Source organism: Triturus cristatus, chromosome 10 (assembly GCF_964204655.1).
Source record: "Triturus cristatus chromosome 10, aTriCri1.1, whole genome shotgun sequence".
Classification (NCBI taxonomy): Eukaryota; Metazoa; Chordata; class Amphibia; order Caudata; family Salamandridae; genus Triturus; species Triturus cristatus.
In genome coordinates, this window is record NC_140593.1 from 871438988 (window position 1) to 871462541 (window position 23554).

A 23554-nucleotide genomic window follows, 5' to 3' on the forward strand; every position below is an offset into this window, starting at 1 on the left:
CTCCTCACTCCTGGCAGAAACCTCGTTGTTATCGGCCCGCGTGGGATTGCCAGCGTTGTAAACGCTGTCTCCCCTCTAAGTCAGTATTGTTGTGGACACTGAATTCTTTATCTTGCCCCCTCCCTCTGCCCAGAAGCAGTGTTCCACACCCCTCCCGTGCTGGTAAACTGAGGTGGGGTGTTGAGAGTGTAGCTGGGTGCAGGTGATGTGGCCGTTGGGCCATCATCACCTCAGCTCCCATGGAGCAGCAGCAGCTCTCTGCTTTTCTTCACTGCTCTCCGTCCAGGCTAGTGCCCTGAGGCTATAGTGGGCTGGGAAAGGGGGAGAGTAAGTGAACTGGCCTCTCTGAGGGCCTGTTGTTAGCACCTTAGCTCCAGTGTCTTTCAAGCCTTGGTGGGGGGTTTGTTTTCATAGGCTGTGAGGCACCTTTCCCATATAGGAAAATTAAGAGGATTTAATGTTAGGTTCAGAGCTGCCGAACGAGGAACTATGGAAATAGGTTTGAGTCCCAGCTTTAGCTCAACATCCTGTGATTGTGGGAAAATAACTTAATTGGCCAAGGCCTAAAATAAAAATGAATTTGATTTTCTGTAATGTAACTGGTGCTCCTGTAATCTCTGCCCTTGGGCCTAGTTTAGCCTACATAAATAAATGTACAAAGTTTAACCTACATAAATAAATGTACAAAAAAAAAAGAACCTTCTGTTTGATCATGTTTTCAGAGTCTGCAAAGGCTGTAACATAATAATGAGAGCGGATTATTTATACAATAATACAAAAGTCTGTATTCCTTCTTAACATGGCTTTTCTTCCTTTGTTTAGTTGTAACAATAAGTCATGCATCATTAAAGCAGCTGTACAATACATTTTAAACTGCTTTCACCTTATGTTTACTGTTTCAACTTTAAAGTGCATAACGATCAGACGAGAAAGTACCAGCTTTAGGTGATTTTCTTCATTTTTATACTGGCAAGGACATTTGAAAACTGGTAATGCCGGTTAAAAAAACGGCCAGGTGGCAAACATAGCCAGATCAGGAGTTGTGACCTGCGGGCCACTTTATTTCACCTTGCCCACCCGGGAAAAATGTAGTGCTTCTAGTTTTCGCCGATGTTTCTGGCTCTATGAGCTTTAAAATACATAATTCATCAAACGTGTGTCTAAAAATGAGCCCAATGAGGTTTGCTGTTTCAGGAACAAGCGTGATCTGGGAATGTGGGCCACTTTTTTGTTGGTGCCCGGGCCGAATTGTGAACCCAATCCGATCCTGCACCATACCATAAAACAGGCCACAAACGGTAAAACAACAGCCCACACTATAGTCGGTGAGATCAGGCCTTCGGGCAATACCCGATTGTCCTACAGGCCAGCCCAACCCTGTGGGTGTTCTAAACCGCCAGACTACTTGTTTTTTATTGTGTCAGAAACGGATCTGTAATATCATTGCCTATGCAAATTTAGAAACACAAGCACAATGTTCTACTTTATTCCTTTCAGCTTTGATCATGTAACCACTAAGGTGAGGAATAAATGTGTTGGTACAGCACTGGATTCTTTGGGGTTGTCTTACCATGACAAAGTGGCAAAGCAGGGCATCTCTGTGTTTCCATGTCTGGGCCCTCACAGATGGAACCATTGTTGCGAGGAGGAGGGTTGATACAGGCTCTCGTGCGCACCACAACACCTTCCCCACACGTGACCGGGCAGTCGGACCAGGGGGACCAAGGTGTCCAAGCACCATCCACTGAGGTAGATGAAGAAAGAAGTCAGTTTAGTATCTTACAGAGTAAGAACAAAGCAGTCAACACACAAGAAAACAACAACCCTGATGAGACTCAATGAGTTTCATAATCACGTTAACAATAAGGGAAGATAGATTCAAAACCTTCGTAATGGGAAAATTCCTCTCCTAATCTCTTGCGTTGCAATCACCTCAGTGTTTTTGATCTTCTTCCGTTTACTGCCACACCTTGGACTATCTGGATGCTATCCACCGGCACCCCCGGGCATCCCACCCAAGGATCCAGGACCTCTATTTTCTCGTAAAATGTTTATTTAGTCTCTTGTATTCAACCTGTTAATCCTGTAAAGCGCTCTGATACCCTAATGGGTCAAGTTTGCGCTCTATAAAAACACAAATAAATAAATTAAATAAATAAAAATACAAATATTACACTAAGAATTCTATATTTAGCATAAATGTTGAGGACTAGACGTTTTATACCTATGTACCAAAGGTCCTATTTAGTCCCAGATAGTAATTGTATTGGGGGCAGCACACCCACAACAGTCTCAACTTCCACAAAATAGAAAAACCACCTTTGTTCCTGTTTTACAAGATTAGACATGCTTAGACCCAAGCAGGGCCAGCTTTACCGCAGTGTGACTGGTGCGGCAGCACTGGGCGCTGACCTGTGGAGGGGATGCTGCGACCTCAGGGGGGCGCTGTGTTTAGCAATATCTTATGATAGGAGAGATGATGGGCACTTTTGCAGGTGGTAAGGAAAGAATCCAAGGAAGCGGTCATGGGACGTGGGGGAGGCAAAAGTGAATGTCGCACCGGGCGCCACCAGCGCTAAAGCCAGCCCTGGTCCCAAGCAGGTACCAGGAACTTCCACTAACACCATCTCTTCACGAAGACAAGTTGAGGCCAGGAAACGAACACCACCATTGTGTAATGGGGTGACACAAACACCAGCGTCGAGATCTGGAGTCCATGGCACTAACGATAGGTAATATACATGACCCCCTAATATAGCTGTGCACCGAGGTGAGAAATGTACACCACTGGGGATAGGAATTCTCGGGCAAGGGGATGGAGAACAAACACACTGAAAACAGAATATGACAATGGCCTCCAGGATATGTACACAGTCACGCAGGGATGAGGCAAAAGCCATTTATGATGAGACAGGCAGAGGACACCAGTGTGGAAAGTACCCAAGAAGACAACAGTGTGGGGACTGAGAAATCTTACAACAAGGATAAAGGGTACTTACATTGTGACTCTGGGACAGAGGCACTCATCTCATCACTCAGAGAGACGTTAATTAGGAGAGGGAATACACAATCCCTAAGACATAGTGACGCTTGGGAAACTACTTATCACTGTTCAGAATCAAACACAAGCACTACAATAACTGGGACAGGAAGCTAGAGACAAGTGCACCGGTACACATGTACACTGAGGCAGTGGGGCATGTACTGCACATAGATACTTGGGACATATTTACAAGCCCCTATTGCCCAAGGAAAACGTCAGTTTTTATGAAGTTCCTGTGACGACAGGGGCTACACCTTATTTAAAAGGCAGCGTTAAGCCACTTAACGTGGCTTAAGGCTGCCTTGTAAATAAGGCACCCTTTCACACTATGCTTAGCGTGAAAGGAGAGGGCAATGGGTGTTGCTGTGGGTGTTCAACCGCAACACCCATTCATTCTGACACTGCCCCCTATTTACAAGGGAGGCGTAAATAGGAGGCATCGCCAGAATTAAGACCAGGGAAAACATGGTGTTACCCTAGCGAAACAAGGAATTTTTTTAATTTCTACTTGTTTTTGCTGTTTTCATGTGTGCTGCGTTGTGCAAAAGAACAATGGTTATTTAAGTACAGGAAGGCTCCCCTTCCTGCAGACAAACAAATCATTTAAAAAAAATGCAGTTTTGCAACTTCTATGTGTGCTGCATTAACAGCGCACATAGAGGTTTCAAAAATATTGTTTATGTGCAGGAAGGGGGAATTCCTGCACATAAACAATATTTCTCTGCATGCAGACACCCATTCACTATGGTGCAAGGGTGCCTGCATTGGCGCTAGGCTGCTATGTGTAGCACCAGCACAGGGGGAAATGCAGGGCTGCACCATATTCTTGTAAATATGGTGCAGCCCTGCGTTTCTGAAGTGGCGGAGTGAGGCGTTAAGCCAGGAAGGCTAACGCCTCACTCTGCTACTTCCCTTGTATATATGACCCTTGGAGTAGAGAGAGACACCCAAACTGGGACAGGGACACCGGCACACTGGGTGAGAGAATGCAGAAGTGCTGGGACAGATAATGCACTGACTCTGGGACAGAGGATATGCTCACACTGGTGCGGAGTGCAGACAGACATTACCCGGGAGCACGCTGATCCAGAGATACAGAATATAAAGATGAAGGCTCAGGAAACACATAAGTACATTGTTCGAACTTAAACTGCCATGTGGTAGGGAACAGCTACAATGGGGAAGGAAATATGCTGCACCTAGGACACACATACATTGGAATAAAGGAGTAAACTGACGCATGGGGACACATAACTCATGGGCAACAGGGAACTAAATTGACTGGGACTTCTATTACGATATTCAGGATTCGCAAAGTTTCCAAAAGTATGCCTGGAACCCTACATTGATTGCAGATTTCCAGGTATACGCCTGGAAAACTTTTGTAAATGTTATTTCTGTTGTTTTACAGTCTGAGTGGGTCCGATTGGAATTTATGAATATCCATGTGTATGCTTGGGGTGTGCATGAACTTGAAGAGCATTCCACTTCCTTCCCCAGTGATTTGATTTTCTTTCACAAGTGCAAAACCAACTTTTGTGAAATTTAAAAAGACAATAGGTCGTGCTATTGGCATTGGCAATGTGTTTAAGCCATGTTGTACATCAGTGTGACTGCTATTCAGCATAACTAACAGTGGCATGGCATCAAGTACAGTGGGGTGTATAGTCGTGGGTTGGGTGGAGTGGTGTGGAGTTGGTGGATTGGCGTGGGGAGGAGTGGGATAAATTGTGGTAGATTTGAGTGGCATAGATTGGCATAGATTGGAGAGGGGTAGATTGGGGTACAGTGGACTGGGGTAGGATGGGGTAGAGTGGAGTGGGGTAGAGTGGATTGGGGTAGATTGGAGTGGGGTAGAGTGTGGTTGACTGGAGTGAGCTAGATTGGAGTAGACTGAGGTAGATTGGAGTGGGGTAGATTGCGACAGAGTGGGGTAGATTGGAGTAGATTATAGTTGAGTGGAGCGTGGTACATTGGAGTGGAGTGGATTAGAGTTAAGTGGTGTAGGTTGGAGTAGATTGGAGTGGAGTGGGGTGGAGTGGGGTAGATTAAGGTAGATTGGGGTGGAGCGGGGTAGATTAGGGTGCAGTGGAATGGGTAGATTGGTGTGGAGTGGGGCAGATTGGAGTGAGGTACACTGCAGTAGTTTGGGGTACATTGGAATGGAGGGGGGTAGATTGGAGTGTAGTGGGGTGGACTGGGGTAGATTTGAGTGGAGTGGGATAGACTGGGATGGAGTGTGGGTAGATTGGGTGAAGTGGAGTATATAGGAGGGGAGTGGGGCCGATTGGAATGTGGTAGATTGGAGTTGGAAAGAATGGGTTGCAGATGAATGGGGCAAATTGAGGTTTAGTGGAGTGGGTAGATTGGGGTAGATTAGAGTGTGATAGACTGGGACAAATTGTGATAGATTGGACTGGGGTAGATTGGAGTGGAGTGGGGTAGATTCGAGTGAAGTGGATATTGGAGTAAGATAGATGGGTGTGGAGTGGGGTATATTGGGGTAGACTGGAGTGAAGTGGAGTAATTGGGGTGAATTGGGGTAGTTTGAAAGTGAGTGTAGTGGAGTAGATTGGAGTGGGTTAGATTGTGGTAAATTTCAGTGGAGTGTAGTGGGGTGGATTGGCAAGGATTTCCAGTGGAGCAGTGTGTTTAGATTGGGGAAGATTGGGGTAGGAAGATTGGAGTGCAATGGGGTAAATTTGAGTGGAATGGAGTGGTGGAGACTGGAGTAGGGTAGGTTGGAGTGGAGTGGATAGGGGTAGATTGGAGAGGAGTGCAGTGGGGTAGATTGGAGTGTAGAGGGGTGGATTGCAGTGGGGTGGGGTAGATTGGGGTGGAGTGTGGTAGACTGCAGTGGAGTGAGTTAGATTGGATAGCATGGAGTGGGGTAGATTGGGGTAGGTTGGTATGGAGTGGGGTGGGGTAGATTGGAGTGAAGTGGAGTGTATTGGAGTAGGTTGCGGTAGATGGGTGTTGAGTGGGGTAGAGTGGAGTGGGGTAGATAGGGGTTGATTGTACTGGAGTTGATTGGGGTAGATTTGAGTGGAACGGGGACGAGTGGAGTGGGGTAGATCAGAGTAGAGTAGATTTGGGAACATTGGAGTGGAGTGGGGAGTACTGGGGTAGGGTGGGGAAGAGTGGAGTGGGATAGATTGGGGTAGAGAGGAGTGGGGTAGATAGCGTTAGACTGGAATGGAGAGGGGTGGGGTCAATTACGTTAGATTGGAGTGGAGGCGGGTAGAATATAGTGGAGTGAAGTAGATTGTGGTATATTGGAGTGGAGTGGGGTAGATTGGGATAGATGGGAGTGGAGTGGGGTAGATCTGAGTGAAGTGGAGTGGAGTGGAGCTGTGGCAGTAAGCCTACATCTCTTTTTTTTTTATATACTTTATTTAATAGTTTTCATTCATCTACAGTTTACCACAACATAAGGAGTGGATCTGTTGCCCGTGGTCCGTTACAAACATTGCTTAAAATGACATACATCTATGTAGGTACAGTATTAGTCAATACTAAAGCACCAGGCAGTGTAACCATAAAAATAACAGCATTACAATTTACCAATTGATGAGCCATCTCAATCCCAATTGGCTCCTGTACAATCGTCCAGTTGAATGACCGCGCCGGGGGGCAGAGTCAACCCACCCCGGTTGGAACAATTCCAGGAGGAGGTTGAGAGGAAACAGACCCTAATTCCTGCAAATAGCCTTTCAAGGGACCCCATATTTCCTTGGGCAGTGATGTATAGGCAGTGTAGATGCAAACAATTCCCCATTAGTATTACAAAAAACTAGACTGTTCAGCCATATCTTGGTGGTGGGTGTAAATTTATCCCCCCAATGTAATGCAATTTCCTGTTTAGCCAGCAATAATGCAAGAGCAGTGTAACGGCGCAAAGGTTTGGGAATGTACTTAACATAGCCTAGTAGGGCCATTTCAGGTGTAGGGAGTAGGTCCAGATGCGGCATCCTAGAGAGGAGGACAAATACTGATCTCCAAAACACTCTAATCTTCTCGGAAGTCCAGGTCATGTGGACAAAATTAGCATAATGTGCTTTGCATTTGGGGCAAGTTTGCAACCTAGAGGGGTCTATCGAGTTATCAAGTTGGCAGGGGACATATATGCTCTCCACAAAAATTTAAAATGAATCAAGTTGTGGCGGCTATTTAGAGAGACTTCTTTTGTTTGGGTACAGCAAAAGGACCAATGGGAATCTTCTATAGAATGTCCCAGGTCTCGTTCCCAGTCCTCTCAAATTTTGGCGTCCCTAGTGGGCATAAGTTGCATGCAAGCCCTGTATAATTTGGAAATTAAAGGCACCCCCCCAGCATCAGAGATGACCAGCGTCAAGGGTGGGAAGGACTCCGGCTCAAGAGGAAACTCTGGTATCAAAGACCTAAGTGAGCAACGGAGCCTATTTAGAAGGAAGCTGTCCATAAATGAGGCGTCGCTAAATCTAATATCTTCTGAGCAGTGGAAAATGTGCCCATTGGGGAACAACTCACCACAAGTGTCAAGAGAATATGTAGCAAGAGTGCATTGTACTAGTTTCTCTGTGGTAGCAGGTAGCTAAGGGTTATTAAGCAGGGGGAGTGCAGAGCAATAAACTTGTGGCCTTCTGTTAGCTGTGCAAGTTTCCTCCACAACCAACTAGTAGCGAACACTGTTTGGATGTCCTTCGGATCTCTAGGGAACCCTTTGGGTAGGATCATCCTTAATGGGGTCAGGCTCACTAGGTCCGCTTCTAACTTTAGGTATGGGATTCGCACATCCGGATGATACTACGAGTGTGCATAACTACATTACGCAGTCAAATAATAAATCTGAAAATTAGGGCCCCCCAATCCACCTCTATCATATGGTAGTGTCAAAGTGTCCCAGCCCTCTCTGGCTCTCTTCCCGCCCCAGACCAGCCGGATAAGATGTGTACGAGGTGTATTGAAAAAGCTATTGGGCAAGGGAATGGGGATGTTTTGAAACACATATATAAACTGAGAAAGAACAACCATTTTTATAATCGCTACCCTCCCTGCTAGTGAAAGGGGAATCTTAATCCAACGCTCCACTTGTTGTTCCAGGGTATGCACTGCCTGACCTGATTAAGCATCACCACTTGAGCAGCCTCTATATGTAGTTGTATCCCCAGATATCTGGTAGTGTCAGTGCATCACTTCAACGGGAATTGTTAGACTGCATCTATTGTAGTTAAGTGCATCTGAATATAGGGCATTTGAAAGCATTTTTGAGGGAATACATATGAGAACAAGGACAGGCACTGGTTTTAAGAAGAAATTGATAATTTGCTGCGCAGCATAAAACTGAAGTGCTTTGAACAGACATATACTTTGTATGTACAGAGACAAGGTGGAATACATATGAGACAGAGGATACAGGTTTTAAACACTTTAAAAAGCCACATACTTTGTGTTTGAAAAATCACAGGTGTGTCCAAAATGTTTATGTTGCTTAGTGACAGCCTGGCCTGAAATATCTAGAAACACAAATGAGCAAGTTACTTACCTTCATTAACAATATATCTGTAAGAAACATTAGTTAGTGTTGGATTCTTTACCTTAGAATATCCCCAGGCGTCAGACTGGATCCAGAAAGTTTTTGCTAGCAGTACCTCTGCATGTCAGTAGGTGGCGTTGTGCGGCTCCACGTCCGTCGCTGGCGATGTATGCGCCGAGATGACGTCATGGAGACTACTTAGCCGCCACCCATGCACGCTGACGTCAGTTCTGTACACGACTTTCCTCGCCAGGAACGCATAGCCATGCAAGACATTGACCACTGGTGCATAAAACTAGGGCCCTAAAAGGGATGACCTTAACCCTAGAAATCAGTTCGCAGAACGGGGAGGATGGGTGGGGCGGTAAGGAATCTAACACTAACTAATGTTTCTTACAGATATATTGTTACCGAAGGTAAGTAACTTGTTCATCTGAAAGAAACACGTTAGTGTTAGATTCCTTACCTTAGAATGGATACCCCAGCAATACCAACCCCGGTGGCGGGTCTGTGAACTAAGATCACACCAGAAAATCCCGGAGAACAGAACGGCAAAAGAAGCCGTCTCTCCGGACTTGGCTGTCAAGGCAATAATGCTTGGTAAAGGTATGCAGCGAGGACCACGTAGCTGCCTGACAGATATCCTGCAAAGGAACTCCCCGTCCCAGAGCGGTAGTGGCTGCTGTCGCCGGAGTAGAATGGGTATGCAGCCCCACAGGAGGCTGCTTTTTAGCCAAGGAGTAACAGGCTTTAATACACAGAATTACACACCGAGAGATGGTTCGTTTGTGCACAGACCAACCTTTTTTGGCGCCCACGTAGCCAACAAAGAGTTGATCATCCACCCGGAACTGTTGTGTGCGCTTCAGATAGAACGAGAGCGCACGTTTTGGGTCCAGATGATGGAGCCTCTCTTCCTCTTTCGAAGGATGCAGAGGCGGAAAGAAGGTGGGCAAAGTGATGGTCTGCCCGATGTGGAAGGGCGTGACAACCTTGGGCAGAAAAGAAGACGGGTCCTTAACACTACCTTGTCCGGATGAACAGAAAGGAAAGGAGGTTGAGAAGAAAGAGCCTGGAGTTCACTCACTCTTCTGGCAGAGGTGAGAGCAACCAGGAAAGCAGTCTTTAAGGTGAGAAGGCGTAAAGGACAGTTGTGAAGCGGCTCAAAGGGAGCGCATATCAAATAAGTCAAAACAAGATTCAAGTCCCACTGAGGCATTATAAAGGGGACCGGAGGGAACGTGTGTGTAATGCCTTTCAAAAAACGACTAACAACAGGGGACTTGAAAAGAGAAGGCTGATCTGGAAACCTTAAAAAGGCGGGAATGGCTGAGAGATAGCCCTTGATAGTGCCTAGAGCAGCGCCCTGCTGGGCCAGAGAAAGGAGGAACAGAAGAACTTCTGAAAGAGGGGCAGAAAGGTGATCTGCAGCCTTCGCTGTGCACCATGCCACAAATTTATTCCACCTGCAGGCGTAAACCGTTTTAGTGGCGGGACGCCTGACTGCCAAGATAACATCACAGACTTCAGCAGGAAGGTCAAAAGCTGTCAACTGTCGCCGCTCAATCTCCACGCATGGAGGTGGAGGCTGGACAGGTTCGGGTGAAGGACCGTCCGCTGCTGCTGCGACAGGAGATCCCCCCGAAAAGGCAGTAGGATCGGAGGACAGATTGCCAGACTGAGTAGCTCGGGATACCATACTCTTCTTGCCCAATCTAGAGCCACAAGAATGACTTGGGCCCGGATGTGCCTGTTCTTCTTCAGCACTCTGGGCAGAAGTGGTATAGGCGGAAAGGCGTACAACAGACCGCAACTCCACTCTGGACGAAAAGCGTCTCCGAGCGAGTGCCGCCTTGGAAATTCCAAAGCACAGAATTGATGACATTGCGGGTTCTCTTCGGTGGCGAATAGATCTAACCAAGGCTCTGCCCACTGCAGAAAGAGACCTTGCACCACGTCCGAGGTCAGACACCATTCGTAATCCAACATGCATCTGCGGCTGAGTTCCGCCGCCCTGGCGTTCAGGGAGCCTGCCAGGTGTTGAACCACCAGAGACATGCCCCGATGTTCCAGCCATGTCCAGAGGCGCAGAGCCTCCTGACATAGGGTCCCAGACCCCACCCCGCCCTGTTTGTTGCAATACCACATGATGGTGGTGTTGTCTGTGAACACCTGCACTACCTGTCCCCGGACAGAGGGAAGGAAGGCTTTCAGAGCAAGTCGGATCGCCCGCAGCTCCAGAAGGTTGATATGGAGCCGGGACTCCGCCGGAGACCAGAAGCCCCTGATCTCCGCCTCTCACATGTAGCCACCCCATCCCAGGAGGGACGCATCCATCACCACTGTGAACTCCGGTTGGAGAAGGGAGTGGGATCTGTCATTGACCCAATCGCGATTTGTGAGCCACCACTGCAATTGACGTGCAGTGCCCTCCGTGATCAGACAGGTTGCCCTGATGCTGTGCCCACTGAAACTTCAGGTCCCACTGCAGAGCCTGCATATGCCATCTGGCATGTTGCACTAGCAGGATGCAGGAGGCCATCAGGCCCAGGAGCCGGAGGGTCATCCTGACTGAAACCCGGGATAGAGGCTGAAAGATCGGAATCATAGCCTGAATATCCCGGATCCGCTGTTCGGGAGGACAGACCCAAAACTGCGCCAAATCCAGAACCGCTTCTATGAATTGGAGCTTCTGAGAGGGACTCAGGTGCGACTTCGGAACATTGATGGAAAACCCCAGCAAATGCAGGACGTCGGCCGTAGTCTGGAGATGGGAGACGACCGATTGGGGCGAGCCCGCCTTCAACAACCAGTCGTCTAGATAGGGGAAGACTGAGACCCCCGATCTGCGCAGATGAGCTGCGACCACCGCCATCACTTTCGTGAACACCCGAGGGGCGCTGGTAAGTCCAAAGGGGAGCACGGTAAACTGAAAGTGCTCATAGCCCACCATGAACCGTAGGTAACTCCGGTGGGATGGCAGGATGGGAACATGAAAATAGGCGTCCTGCAAGTCTAACGCTACCATCCAGTCTCCTAGATCGAGAGCAGACAAGACCTGAGCCACAGTCAACATCTTGAACTTCTCCTTCCGGAGGAAGCGGTTGACGTTCCGGAGGACCAAGATGGGACGCAGACCCCCTTTGTCCTTCTTGGGGACCAGAAAGTAGTGGGAATAACAACCACTCCCTACTTCTGGCTCAGGAACGCACTCGATGGCCCCCTTGGCCAAGAGGGCCGTGACTTCCTGCTGGAGAAGTACCAAGTGTTCCCCTGACATGCAGTGGTACTGAGGTGGCATGGCTGGAGGGGTGGACTGAAAGGGAAGGAAGTAACACTTGCGGATGATCTGCAACACCCACTTGTCCGATGTGATAGTGTGCCAGTGGGGGAGGTGATGGCGGATCCTGACACCCACTGGCATGGGGTGTCCCCAAAGCTCGCATTAAGAAAGTTTGGAGGTAGAAGCAGCGGGGACCGAAGTGCACTGACCCCCACGCTGATTCCCAGACCAGCCCCTGCGGAAACCGCATCCGCGCTGAGAATGGGTCTGCACAGGCTTGCTGAAGGAACATGCCTGGGCGCCCCTGCCATGGCCACGAAAGGAACGAAAACCAGGAGTGGCTGGGCTTTTCGTGGAAAGACCTAAGGACTTGGCCGTGGCCCGCGAGTCCTTAAAACACTCCAGCGCATTGTCGGCTTTATCGCCAAACAGGCGAGTGCCATCAAAAGGCATGTCCATGAGTGAGCTTTGGACATCTGGTGAGAACCCGGTAGATCTCAACCAGGTGTGGCGACGAAGCACCACAGTCGTAGCAATTGCTCTACCTAGTGAGTCCGCGGTGTCCAAACCACACCGAATGGCGAACTTAGCCGCATCTTTACCCTCGGCAACAGCTTGGGACAGCACAGCTTGGGTCTCTTCAGCACACGGAGGCAACACCTGTGCAACTGTATCCCACACCGCATGGGAATAGCGGCCCAATAGGCAGGCAGTGTTCACCGACCCGCAGCCCTAAGCTGGCCGAAGAGAACAACTGCTTGCCAAACTGCTCCAGCTTCTTAGAGTCCTTATCCGGCGGAGCCGTGGGAAAGGCACTCGGGACATCGAAGCTTGGATGACTAGGCTCTCGGGAGTAGGATGAGTGGTCAGTAAGGCAGGGTCACCCGGCGCCGGGCGATGACGCCTGGCGAAGTTCCTATCCACAGGTGCCCCTGTGGCTGGCCGCGACCAAATGCCCAGTAAGACGTCAGTGAGGGTGTCATTAAATGCAGCAGGGGCTCTGACGATGTGGACGCCGTCTGGAGCACCTCAGTGAGGAGATTAGTTTTTAGGGACACCGTAGGGAAATCAAGGTTGGGGGCCTCAGCTGCCCGACAGAGCACCACCGTGTAAGAAGCACCCTCCTCCATGGTAGGCGGAGGAGAGGCAAACCCCGGATCAGAGGAGACATCAAGGCCGCCAGCCTCCTCTAACTGGTCCGCCCAGTCCTGCTCAGAGTCACACTGACGAGCAAGAGGGTCCTCGGCCCCCTCCCAGTTGTCCTCTACCTCCGCCGTATGAGGTACAGACTGCGGCAGCAGGGCAGGGACCGGGGAAGGAACAAACGGCGCCAGGAACGGCGCCAGACGGGGACGAACAGGCGCCATGTCCCAATGTGGAACCCAGGTAGGGACAAAATTGTCCTGGAACCTGGGCAGGGGCGGAACAAATGGCATCCACTGTGGCCCCAGAGGCGGAGCCAAGGGTGGCACTGGGGCCAGACCCGGCAGTGGGGGACCTTGTGGCGCCGTGGCCGGAGCCAGCGGCACAGGATCCTGCGGCGCCGGGGCCGGAGCTGCCGGCGGTGCTGACGGCTCGACAGGATCCTGACGCGGGCCCAAGGGCGCGCCGGTGGGAGCCCAAGGCCTAAACAGGTGGTCCATGGTAGCAAGAAATTCTTGCACCAGTGCGGGAGTCGCCGACGGACCCGGATAAGGTGGGTAGGCCACGGGACTCCCGGGCTCCAAAGGTGCCGCAGGGGCAGAACCATTGTCCCCCTCATCCGCATCCAGGGACCGACAGGGAACATCAGAGAGCGACAACGCTTCTTCGACTTCTTTTTGTGTCATCTCTTCCCCGAATCCGAGGGTGAAGACTTGGAGCCCGAGGAGCGATGATGGTAGCCCCGCGAGCGTTCTCTAGAGCGGCCCCTGGACCGTGAACGGCACTGGGACGAGTGCCGGACCTCAAGCAGCTTCCAGCGCCGCTCCCTCAAGGCCTTCAGGCCATGGCCAGACAGTCCATACAGGTCCGGGAGTCATGGTCGCTCTCCAGGCAGTAGAGACAGACGTCGTGGGGGTCCGCCACCGGCATATTGCGACGGCAGGCCCCACAAGACTTAAAACCAGGCATCCCTATGTGCACCAAAGTAGACTCAAACTTACAGGAGACAAAAGTCTCAAAAAGATAGTCAAAAAGTGACTAAGGTACGTGCTCTAACCGGATCTGCGCTTACTGGCGCGGAAAAAGAAAGAACTGACGTCAGCGCGCATGGGTGGCGCCTAAGTAGTCTCCGTGACGTCATCTTGGCGCATACGACGCCAGCGACGGACGTGGAGCCGCACAACGCCATCTACTGACACGCAGAGGTACTGCTAGCGAAAACTTTCCGGATCCAGTTTGACGCCTGGGGATATTCTAAGGTAAGGAATCTAACACTAACATGTTTCTTTCAGATACTGAGGCACACGGAAAGCAGTCCATAAAGTGAATGGGTCAAATGACCACAAAAGTAATCAGAAGTAGTCCATTCCAAATGTTCCTTTTTTTTTATTTTTAGATTTCCTTCTTATCAGTATGATGCAAGATAGTGGTGCCCGTCTTCACCAGTGTTGTCGGAGTAGAGTACATCAATTTAAGTCAGTTAATCCACAACTACTCCAATCCAACCAGGTGCATGACCTCAAACAGGAAGTCCCAGTGCACCATGTCGAAGGCCTGTTCACAGTCGACCGACATAAGTGTGGTGCCCGGTCGAGTCTGCAATTCTGGGTGATAGAGGATATAGTACAGTCGCCAAAGGTCGAGGAAAGTGCTACGGGTCAGAATGAAACCATTTTGGTCACCATGATTCGGTATGGGCATGTGGGGCAACAACCAAAGTGCCAGGACCTTGCTGAGTATTTTGAAATCCATGTTGAGCATGGACATGGGGTGGAATCCCAAGGCACTGGCTCCCTGAACCTTGGATTTGTGCAGTGGTATCACAAGTGCATCCTGTTAGGAGTCAAGCAGATGACAAGCCCGCAAGGAATCACAAATAAAATGCCTCTAACTTCGGGGCCAGGATCCCCATAAAAGTGGAGTAAAACTCCGCAGGTAGGTCGTACGGGCCCAGTGTAATTTCCTTGATGGCAAATCAAATCTCCTGGACTATAACCGGGCCCTCGAGGTCCTCCCTGTCCTCCTGAACAAGCTCCAGCAGTGGTAGTCATGCCAGAAAAGTGGTCAGTATCCTTGGCGAGAAGGGTCCTGGGCGTCCGTTGAGTTATTCATAATAGTCCCTAAAGGTGGCATTGATAGCCCCTGGGAAATAGAGCATCATATCATCTCCCATTTGGATATGGGTGACAGGCGCACCTCAGTATTCAGGTTGAATGTGCCAGGCCTGGAGCCTACCCGGCCGTCCCTCTTCGTCATGGGCTCAGAGTCATATTATATTGTTCCCATGCCTGCCGAAACCTGGGGAACGGCAACTCATTGGTGCTCAAACAATTGTCTTACCTATGTAACGCGTCACCTAGGAACTATAATTACCTGTATAACCACACACAAGGGAATTACCCTAATTCAAAGTAAAGAGACAGGGTATATGTATAGACAACAACAAAATAATCCCTTTCCACCTTAGATATTAACCAATCAAGGTAACTTGCTTTACAAGACGGCTGTATAGATGGCTGACCCTTTGTTATTGAAGTGTGGGATCCCAAAGGTAAACAATTATTTAGCTGTAAGTAAAATAGAAAACATAAAAACACATGAACATTAAGTTGCAATATTTCACAAACCTCTCAATGAAAAAGCCAATCATCACATAAAACTATAAGTATATAAATGTACATATGATTTTTTTATTTTTCAACAGCAGTTAAAAATCATTGTTATTTACAAACTCAAAATTACCTTTTCTGGTTAATATCTAAGGTGGAAAGGGATTCTTTTGCTGTTGCCATTACCTGTACAACTCCCTTTGGAAATCCTCCGAGTGACCCAGACAGTGGCCACGAACCACCACTTTAAACACATCCCACTCCACTAGGCCAGAGGACGCTGAGCCATGATTAAGCTCAAAGTACCCTGTGACAACCTCCTTCAAGACTCTCTAAAGCACGCATCCTCAAGGGATGCTTGCTTGAGTCACAACGTGGGGATCCTGGGGCGCTCCTCTACTATCCGAAAGTCCAAAAATAATGAGCTGTGATCCGAGAGTGTACTACCAAAGTACTCAGTGTGTGTCACGCACTGGCTGAGCTTGTTGGAGCAGACAAATCTGTGTGCAATTGGTAAATGTAGGAGAAATAAGAGTAGCCTATAATACCCCCATGCTGGGTTCTCCAGGCATCTGATAATTCCCAGTATGCCAAACACTCACGGAGGCCCTCCGCTGTCTTGTGCACTGGTGCTCCGGGCAAAAAGGGGTGAAGTGGTCAAACCTGATATCAGCCACACAATTAAAATCCCCCCCTGGAGTAAATCGTCCATCACCAAAGGTGCCAGGGGTGCTAAGAGAGACTGAAAGAAAGCCACCTGGGCCTGGTTCAGAGCACAAACACTCCCTAAGGAGATGTCCCTATTCAGCAATTTACCTTTGAGTAAGACATAGCATCCCTCCCTATCAATAGTGGAATGAACATGTTTGAAGGGTGTCCCTGCTCTGATCCATATGAGCACACCCAAGCATAAGCAAAATAGGAGGTAGTGTATAACTTGCCTCCCCATCTACACCATAAGCGCTCAATCTCCACTCCAGTAAGATGCGTCTCCTGGAGCATAGCCACATGTACACCCCTTTGCTTCAAGTACGTTTCAATGTTATGACTCTTAGCCTCTGGATATTCCATGACAAGAAGGTAAGTATGTGTCCTTGGTCAGGCATCTAAACTATTAGTATGTGGGTCTCCTGCTGTCAACCCAGGGCCTGCCATGTTCAAACCTCCCATGGGAAGATATAGCACAACCTCTGAGACAAACAACAACCCCAACCACGAACTCCCCATCCCAAGAGCAGCCCAGAAACGGCTGGCCACCAATATTCAAAGTGTAGAAAAAGTGTCCTAAAAGGCTTCCTTCAGTCTCCTGACAGGGGTAAGTTAGAGGGGGCAGGCCAAGGGGTACTAGCACATCCAGTTCTAAGCCAGCCCTGTTACCATTTACCGTCTAGGAAACAGCCTCAGCCTGGGCTTGTTCACTCGAGTCCACAGGGCCCCACAAGGGCAGCCATCAAGATCAGGGAATACTCATTGGCCCTCCCTGGCCATTGGGGCACAACAGCCTGGGTCCCTCCCACTACTTTCAGAAACACAATTACCAGTGCACCAATGTACCCGTGCCACAGAACCTCAAATCAAGTCATCTACAAATTGCAGAGTCACCTCAGGAGGGCCCCCACAGTCTAACAAAGATCGTTCCAACTCCAAGACCACCGACTGGTGGTTGGGCGGCGTGCCTGTTCAGAATCTGACACATGCTGTACTGTAACTTCAACAGTCAAGTGGAGTGCAGGCACCCATTCAGCCTGCGCCAGGGACGGTTTCTTCAGTGTCCCCCTCCAAGGAGCTCTCCAAGAGTCTTTCCAGGATCTGCATCTGAGTGATCTTGTTTTAGGCCAGATCACCGAAAGGGCAGACCCACCTCTGTAGGCTTCTAACCAGTCCCAGGCCCCACCCAGTTCCTCACAAAAGTGTGTGGTACCATTCAGTATGATTTTTTCTTGGCCGGGAACATCAAGGAAGGCCCTCGTCCCAGTAGGTTTTCTTTACCTCTATAAAAGAAGCATGCTTAGCTAGTACTGCGACAGCAAAGTCAGGGAACACTGACACCTTACTATTATCCACAATGACAGTGCCGCCCATCCGTGCTTTTTGAAATTTTATATCCCTGTCTTTGTAGTGTAGCAGTCTAGGCACTCCAGGATGGTGTTGGCGACCCGGATCAATGGTCTAGCTGGCACTCTGTGGGCCTATTCCAAAGTAATGAAGGGTGTATGAAGATTCAGGGCGGCCTCCATCTGAAGCCAACATTCAAGTTAGACACTATTTACTCCCCCCTCTGTACCTTCAGAAGTCCAACTATGCAGAAGGTGGTGCAGCAATTGCGGCCTTCCGCATCTTCTGATTGGTGTTCCAAAATCAGTTTCTTCAGGGCTGGACCCGGCAAAGGGCACCAAACCCCAAGGATCATGGGTTAGGCGGGGGGATGCACCAGGCAAAGAACAGCCTCTCAGTAGCGCACTGGTGGAACCCAGGTCACGTCCATCAGGTAGTCAACCCCATTCTTCGCCGTTCACACAGTCCTTCTGTCACCCAACAACTGCTCAACAGGCACCAATGTACACCTCAAACAATTCCAAACAGTTTTGGAGTATACTCATGGGCCTTTCCCCAATCAACCACCACTTCGCAAATCAAGGGGAGTAAATTCAGTTTTGGAGAGCTTCCAAAGAGCACATTTGAGGTAACCACCAAACCGGCAGTCACTAGCCTTCAATTATAGCCTCATTAAAGCGCCCCCAGCCTCCGCTCCTCACCTTAAACCTCTGTCCAATTGGTTGGTGGAGTATTAAACACACCTCACAATCTCTGGGGGCAGGTCTCCATGGTACTGTGGGTTCTAAAGCACCCACCAGGGTCCACTCCGACCAGTCCAACAGGGGAGTCACCAAGCCCAATGGCCGTGCCACCTGCAGCAAAGCCCCCAGGGGGCAGTAGGGTAATCACAGGGCACCGCACTTCCCTGTGCCAGACAACCACAGTGGTAGTAGTGGCAGTGACACAGCCCAAGGAGCACAGAGCTCAGTTTGCGGCTCAGTCCTGCTGCAACCGTCGAGAAAAAGGAGAGAAACAGGTGATTGATTCTGTGGCGCTCCTCGGTCACAACCTACTGCGCCGGGCCCCGACACGGGCCCTGAAATCACACAGAAGTGTAACTCTATCCCCCCCCCACCCCAGCTGGGTCCTCACTCACCTGCCATCGAGGTTTGCATCACACCAGCACCACTGGCCTACGGATCCCGGTTATCACTTGGGGAACCGGGCTGGCAGTGGCGTGCTCAGTCAGGTTGGCTCTCCCAGTCGCTGTTGGAACTGGGCAGGAGGAAGGAGCAATCTGGCCAGGGACATTCCCCAGTCACCACGCCCAGCAACAGGGCTTGACACAGGCTCAAAAACCACACAGGCATTTAATTCGGAGCACCCTGACCAGGGCTTCACACATCCATCACTGATTCGGGAGAGCTTTCTCAGTGTTGCACTGGTCACTATGGGCGCTCAGCAGGGGTAGATGATCTCACCCGAAATCCAACCATATGCAGGGGTCTTTATCTTTACTGGGTCATAGGCTAATTAGCCAGCCGGGTAAAGTCACGCTAAGCCTAGGTTGCCATCTTTGGAGCTGGGACCCACAGCGTTTCACATCTTAGGGTATAATTCTGCCACCAAAAATGCTCTCGGTAGCCAAAGATGCAGCCACTGGTAATCGTCCTTTATATTGGCCAGAAGCGTCCCCGGACAGCGATGGCTCAGGATGTAGTGTGGGCCAGCGCTGAGCAACGAGCTCACGCGTCCACCATCGTTGGCTTGTAAGCCGGATGTCCAGGTTGGAGTTAATGTCACTTTTAAGGAAGGAAACTTTTAGAAAGTTGCCACTCTGTTGTCCACTTTATCCGGTGGCCTTTCGCAATTGCCAGCCATCAGACAGCATCCTGACTCCTGGGGAGCAGTGTGAACACCTCCCAGGGTCAGGAACAATAGAGGCATGCCACAGAGGGAGGAGTTAATTCCCCCTTACAGGAAGCCACAGAAGGAGTTGGCCAAAATGGCGAGCTTCAGAGGAGTCGTCGCCTTTGGTGGGCAAATAACAATCACACTCGAGAAGGGCTGCCCCTTTGTTTAGGTGGAGGGGCTGGTGGTGGGAACAGTTAGGGGAAACCGATAGCCAACCCATTATTTCCATCCATGGGCGTGTAGCCCTCAGGTAGTCACCTCTAGGGTTCAGACAACTTGAGAGTTGGCAGAATAGTGTATTCTGGGATTGCTAGATGCCACACATAGCTGAAAGACATCACAGGGAGGGAGGGCTCCTGGTGGCCCATTGTCTAATGACAGCATCATCCCAGAGGACACTTTCTGGGCATAAATATGGCACCCCTAGCACCCTGAACCTCAGATCCATCCTAGACTGGAGAAGGGACCAAATCAGAACTGCTCTGCTGACCCTTTGACCTCACAAGAGAGTTGCACCAACCTCTGGATTGCATCTGCTGATTCTTGGGCTAGTGAAGAGAAGACTGTGCCTGTAGTGCCAGACTTGTGGAAAAGTTGCTCCAGAGACCCAGACCAGAGTAGTGACTTTACGGGTCACTCTGCTGACTCCCTGTTCCAGCACCAGCGTCATAAAAACTGGAGTAGCATGTTTTTACTAGTCAGTAGCTATCTTCAAGGACTTACCAATGGCTGCCAACATTTGGCTAAGAAGACTTCCACCCCAGAATCTAAAGTTGCACCCGTGTCTGGTGGACTCAGGAGAGTCACCACCGTGTAGTTTGGTTGCCCAAAATGGACACTAGCCATTGCCAAAGAAAATGTCTAGACTTGCTTTGTCTGGAGATTGGTATCCCAGAAGCTGCTGGACTTCTACTGGTTCAAAGAGGACTTTGATGGACATCGACACCTATGGCCAAAGTCGCCTCACCTTACTCGTGGACTGAGGAATAACCGCACGGAGCCCACCGTTGAAAGCACAGTATCCAGATCATCTTTCAGCATCCTCAAACATTGTGAATTCTCAGCATCAGGACCGCTCCATTAAAGCCTATTGTGGTTTTGAGGTAAAGTGTGGAACTTGACTTGAGATTGCTTTGGTGACCAAGTAACTGTCCAAATATCACACTCCTGAGATTTGGATTACTATTGGGGCTCGCCTGCTACCGCTAGCAAGAGGTTTGTGGGACTCAGGGGTCCACCTAGAAAAGCACTGAAGCCCTGACCTCAGGGACCTACGTATATTGTTTGTGAATGTTGTATTTTAATTTGGGTTTGCCCATAAATACTCATTTTTCATAAAAGCAAGTATTCAACTCAGCAATCATTAATTGCTGCTGCTGAGCGATCTTGAGCTGTGAGCCTGTGTTGAATCCCCTGTCTCTACCCCCCCCCCCCCCCCGAGAAACCTTGGACTGCTTGATCCACTCTACAACTGAAAGCCAAGTGATGAAGTGGTACTTAGCCCAGCTGCCAGGATCCATAGTAGTTTGAGCACCAGGACATCTGGAGAAAGCCTGTGTGTATTTTCAATTACACCAGAGTACTCAGAGTAATTTTGGTAATTTCACATGACTCTTTGATGAGGAATTATAGATAATTACACAATTAGTCACGCTCGCATAATTATGAGTAATGGGGGGGGGGGGGGAATCTTACTGCAAGAGAACATTTCGATAGTCAGTTCAGCCACTCATGCTCACTATACATGTTCGACTGCATTTAGCACTATTTCTTAGCGTACAAAGCATCACCACGTCCATTTTGGACGTGAGGGTGCATTTTTTGCTGAGCAAATAACGTTAACTGCTGGGAATCGGCTGGGGGGAAATGCTACCCCAAGAGCACATGTAGGAAGCGCCTGATATAGCCTTCTATTTGTGTTCTGTTGCATTCAGAGCTATTCCTTAGCGAAAAATGCATTCTCTGAGGCATTTTTGTGCTACAAAATAGCGCTAAATGCACAATTGCTCTTCTCGCATAATTAAGCGTAACCTCACAGAATGCTCTAGTAGTTCTCAGTGATTACGCTACACTGAGTTATGCGAGTTACGCCCACCTCTACTCAGTAATAAAAGGCCTCAACCCCTACGATTTTGCCCGGTAACTCAGGCTTGCCCCAGTGACCTCTGAATGGGGCTCTGATTGTTATCCAAATTCAAACTAGGGGGTTCTAGATTCATAAACAATGCCATGCCCTAATTTTTACAAAGCATCAGTTGAAAGCACTGCCAGATGTCAAACATAAACACCTAGTCTCCGGTAAACAGGCCTGCACCATTTTGCTCTGATTGTGTTATTGGTGGGGGCTTCTGAACGCTAGTGCAGCAACAGAGGGGCGAACAAGGGGGACACTTACCTCTGCAGTCAATGTCTTGGCAGTAGATCCCCTCCGGGGTGCAGATGCTGCAAAATGAATTCAAAGAACTGTCACTCGGGCATGTAATGTACACAAATAAACAACCATCTCTCTGCATCGGCATTGTATGTTGAGCAGGGCTTAATTTGTCAAATAAAATAAGTGCCAGTGCCAAAGGTATTTCAAGGGTGGCCGCTTCACCTTGCACAAATTACCAGCGCTGCAGAAGCCAGTATCGTCGTAATCTACAAGTTTAATCATTTTATGTCACTCACCAAAACATAACAAATTACCTGAACGGGGTACTGTTAGCTTAATTTAAATGTATAAGGAATGATTAAATGCTCTGCTGGTCTGTCAGGAATAAGTGTTTGTGTTGAAAAATAACTGAAGGGGCCACTGCTGAGCATCAGCAGCACCAACATAAAGTAAGCACTAATGGTAATGTTAGCAAATGGCTCTTTGCTATAAGGGTATGGGCCTAAGGGCCCTGGGAGACAGGGGTGGGTTATTCCCCTTTACCCCACAGATTTTGAAACGAGGAGGAACGGGACACTTCCCCCCTCCCCTCCGCAGATTCTGAAGAGGCATAAAGAACACGACTCTCTGAAGCCACACCACACATGGTTACAATTTCTGAAATGCTGCATTCTGAAGAGCAGTCTCTTTGGGCGCTATATGACCTTTTTGTTTCGTTAATTGTTTAATTATGGTCACTGAAGTGTGGAGCCTCTCGTAAAAATTCTGGGGCATATTAACAACAAGTTGCGATAAACATCGCAAAGCGCGCTTAGCGCTATTTCACACATCGGCGGCTATCACTGGCTTTCCACGCCGAGATAGCGCATAATTATCAAGGCTTATCTCCGAGGCGATATGAAACCCAGCAATGGCGGCGAAAAGCACCAGTATCGCCTGAAAAGAAGAGATAAAATTCAGGAGATAAGGAGATCCTTGCTGATACGCCCCAGTGACCTTAACCATACAATCCACCTCCCACTAAGTAGATGGCGTAGTCGATTTTTAAGCAGGTGTTAAAATCCTGCGATAAGGGGGCTTAGCTCGATTAATGTGGCTGCTAAGCGGGTCTGCTGCAGGCTTGTTAATCAAGCGAAGCTCTGGAACGCCTGCTTTGCATGTCATTAGCGATGACATGCAGGGCGATAAGAAACCGGGAGCAAACTCATGGAAACTAGCGCTAACAAGGCTTAGCACGAGCTTGCTGATAGTGCGCTGTGAATATCGCCGCTTTTCTGGCTATAAAAGCCAGGAAAGCGGCGATATGGCCCTTGATGATATGCCCCTAAGGGGCATATCAGCAACACTCGGCGATAATTATCGCTCAGCGCTCTTAGCGTGAGGATAATTATCACCGGGTAACGTGGATTCTTATCGCTGAGATAACGTGCTATTAGCAACGCTTATCTCCTCAGCAATAAAAATCCTCATGCTAACTGCCTAACGTTAGATTATCGCTGGAAACCCAGCGATAATCTCACATTGTGTGGCGTTAGCTTGTTGATAGGGACTCACAAACTTAGCCATGATATCCACCTTCCATAGGATATCATGGCTAAGTCAGTCCTGAAGCAGGCGTAAGGAAAGTAGCGATAAC

At 49.2% G+C, this 23554-nt stretch overlaps 1 protein-coding gene across 1 annotated transcript in view; it reads right to left on the reverse strand.

Annotated features, from left to right (window-relative positions):
- LOC146796142 (SCO-spondin-like) overlaps positions 1 to 23554 on the reverse strand; it is a 1481201-nt gene that overhangs the window by 428841 nt on the left and 1028806 nt on the right. The window contains exons 95-96 of the mRNA XM_085631266.1: positions 21940 to 21986; positions 1571 to 1744 (exon numbers count right to left, since the gene is read on the reverse strand). Coding sequence (XP_085487392.1) covers positions 1571 to 1744; positions 21940 to 21986 — 221 coding nt within the window. The remainder of the gene's footprint in view (positions 1 to 1570; positions 1745 to 21939; positions 21987 to 23554) is intronic.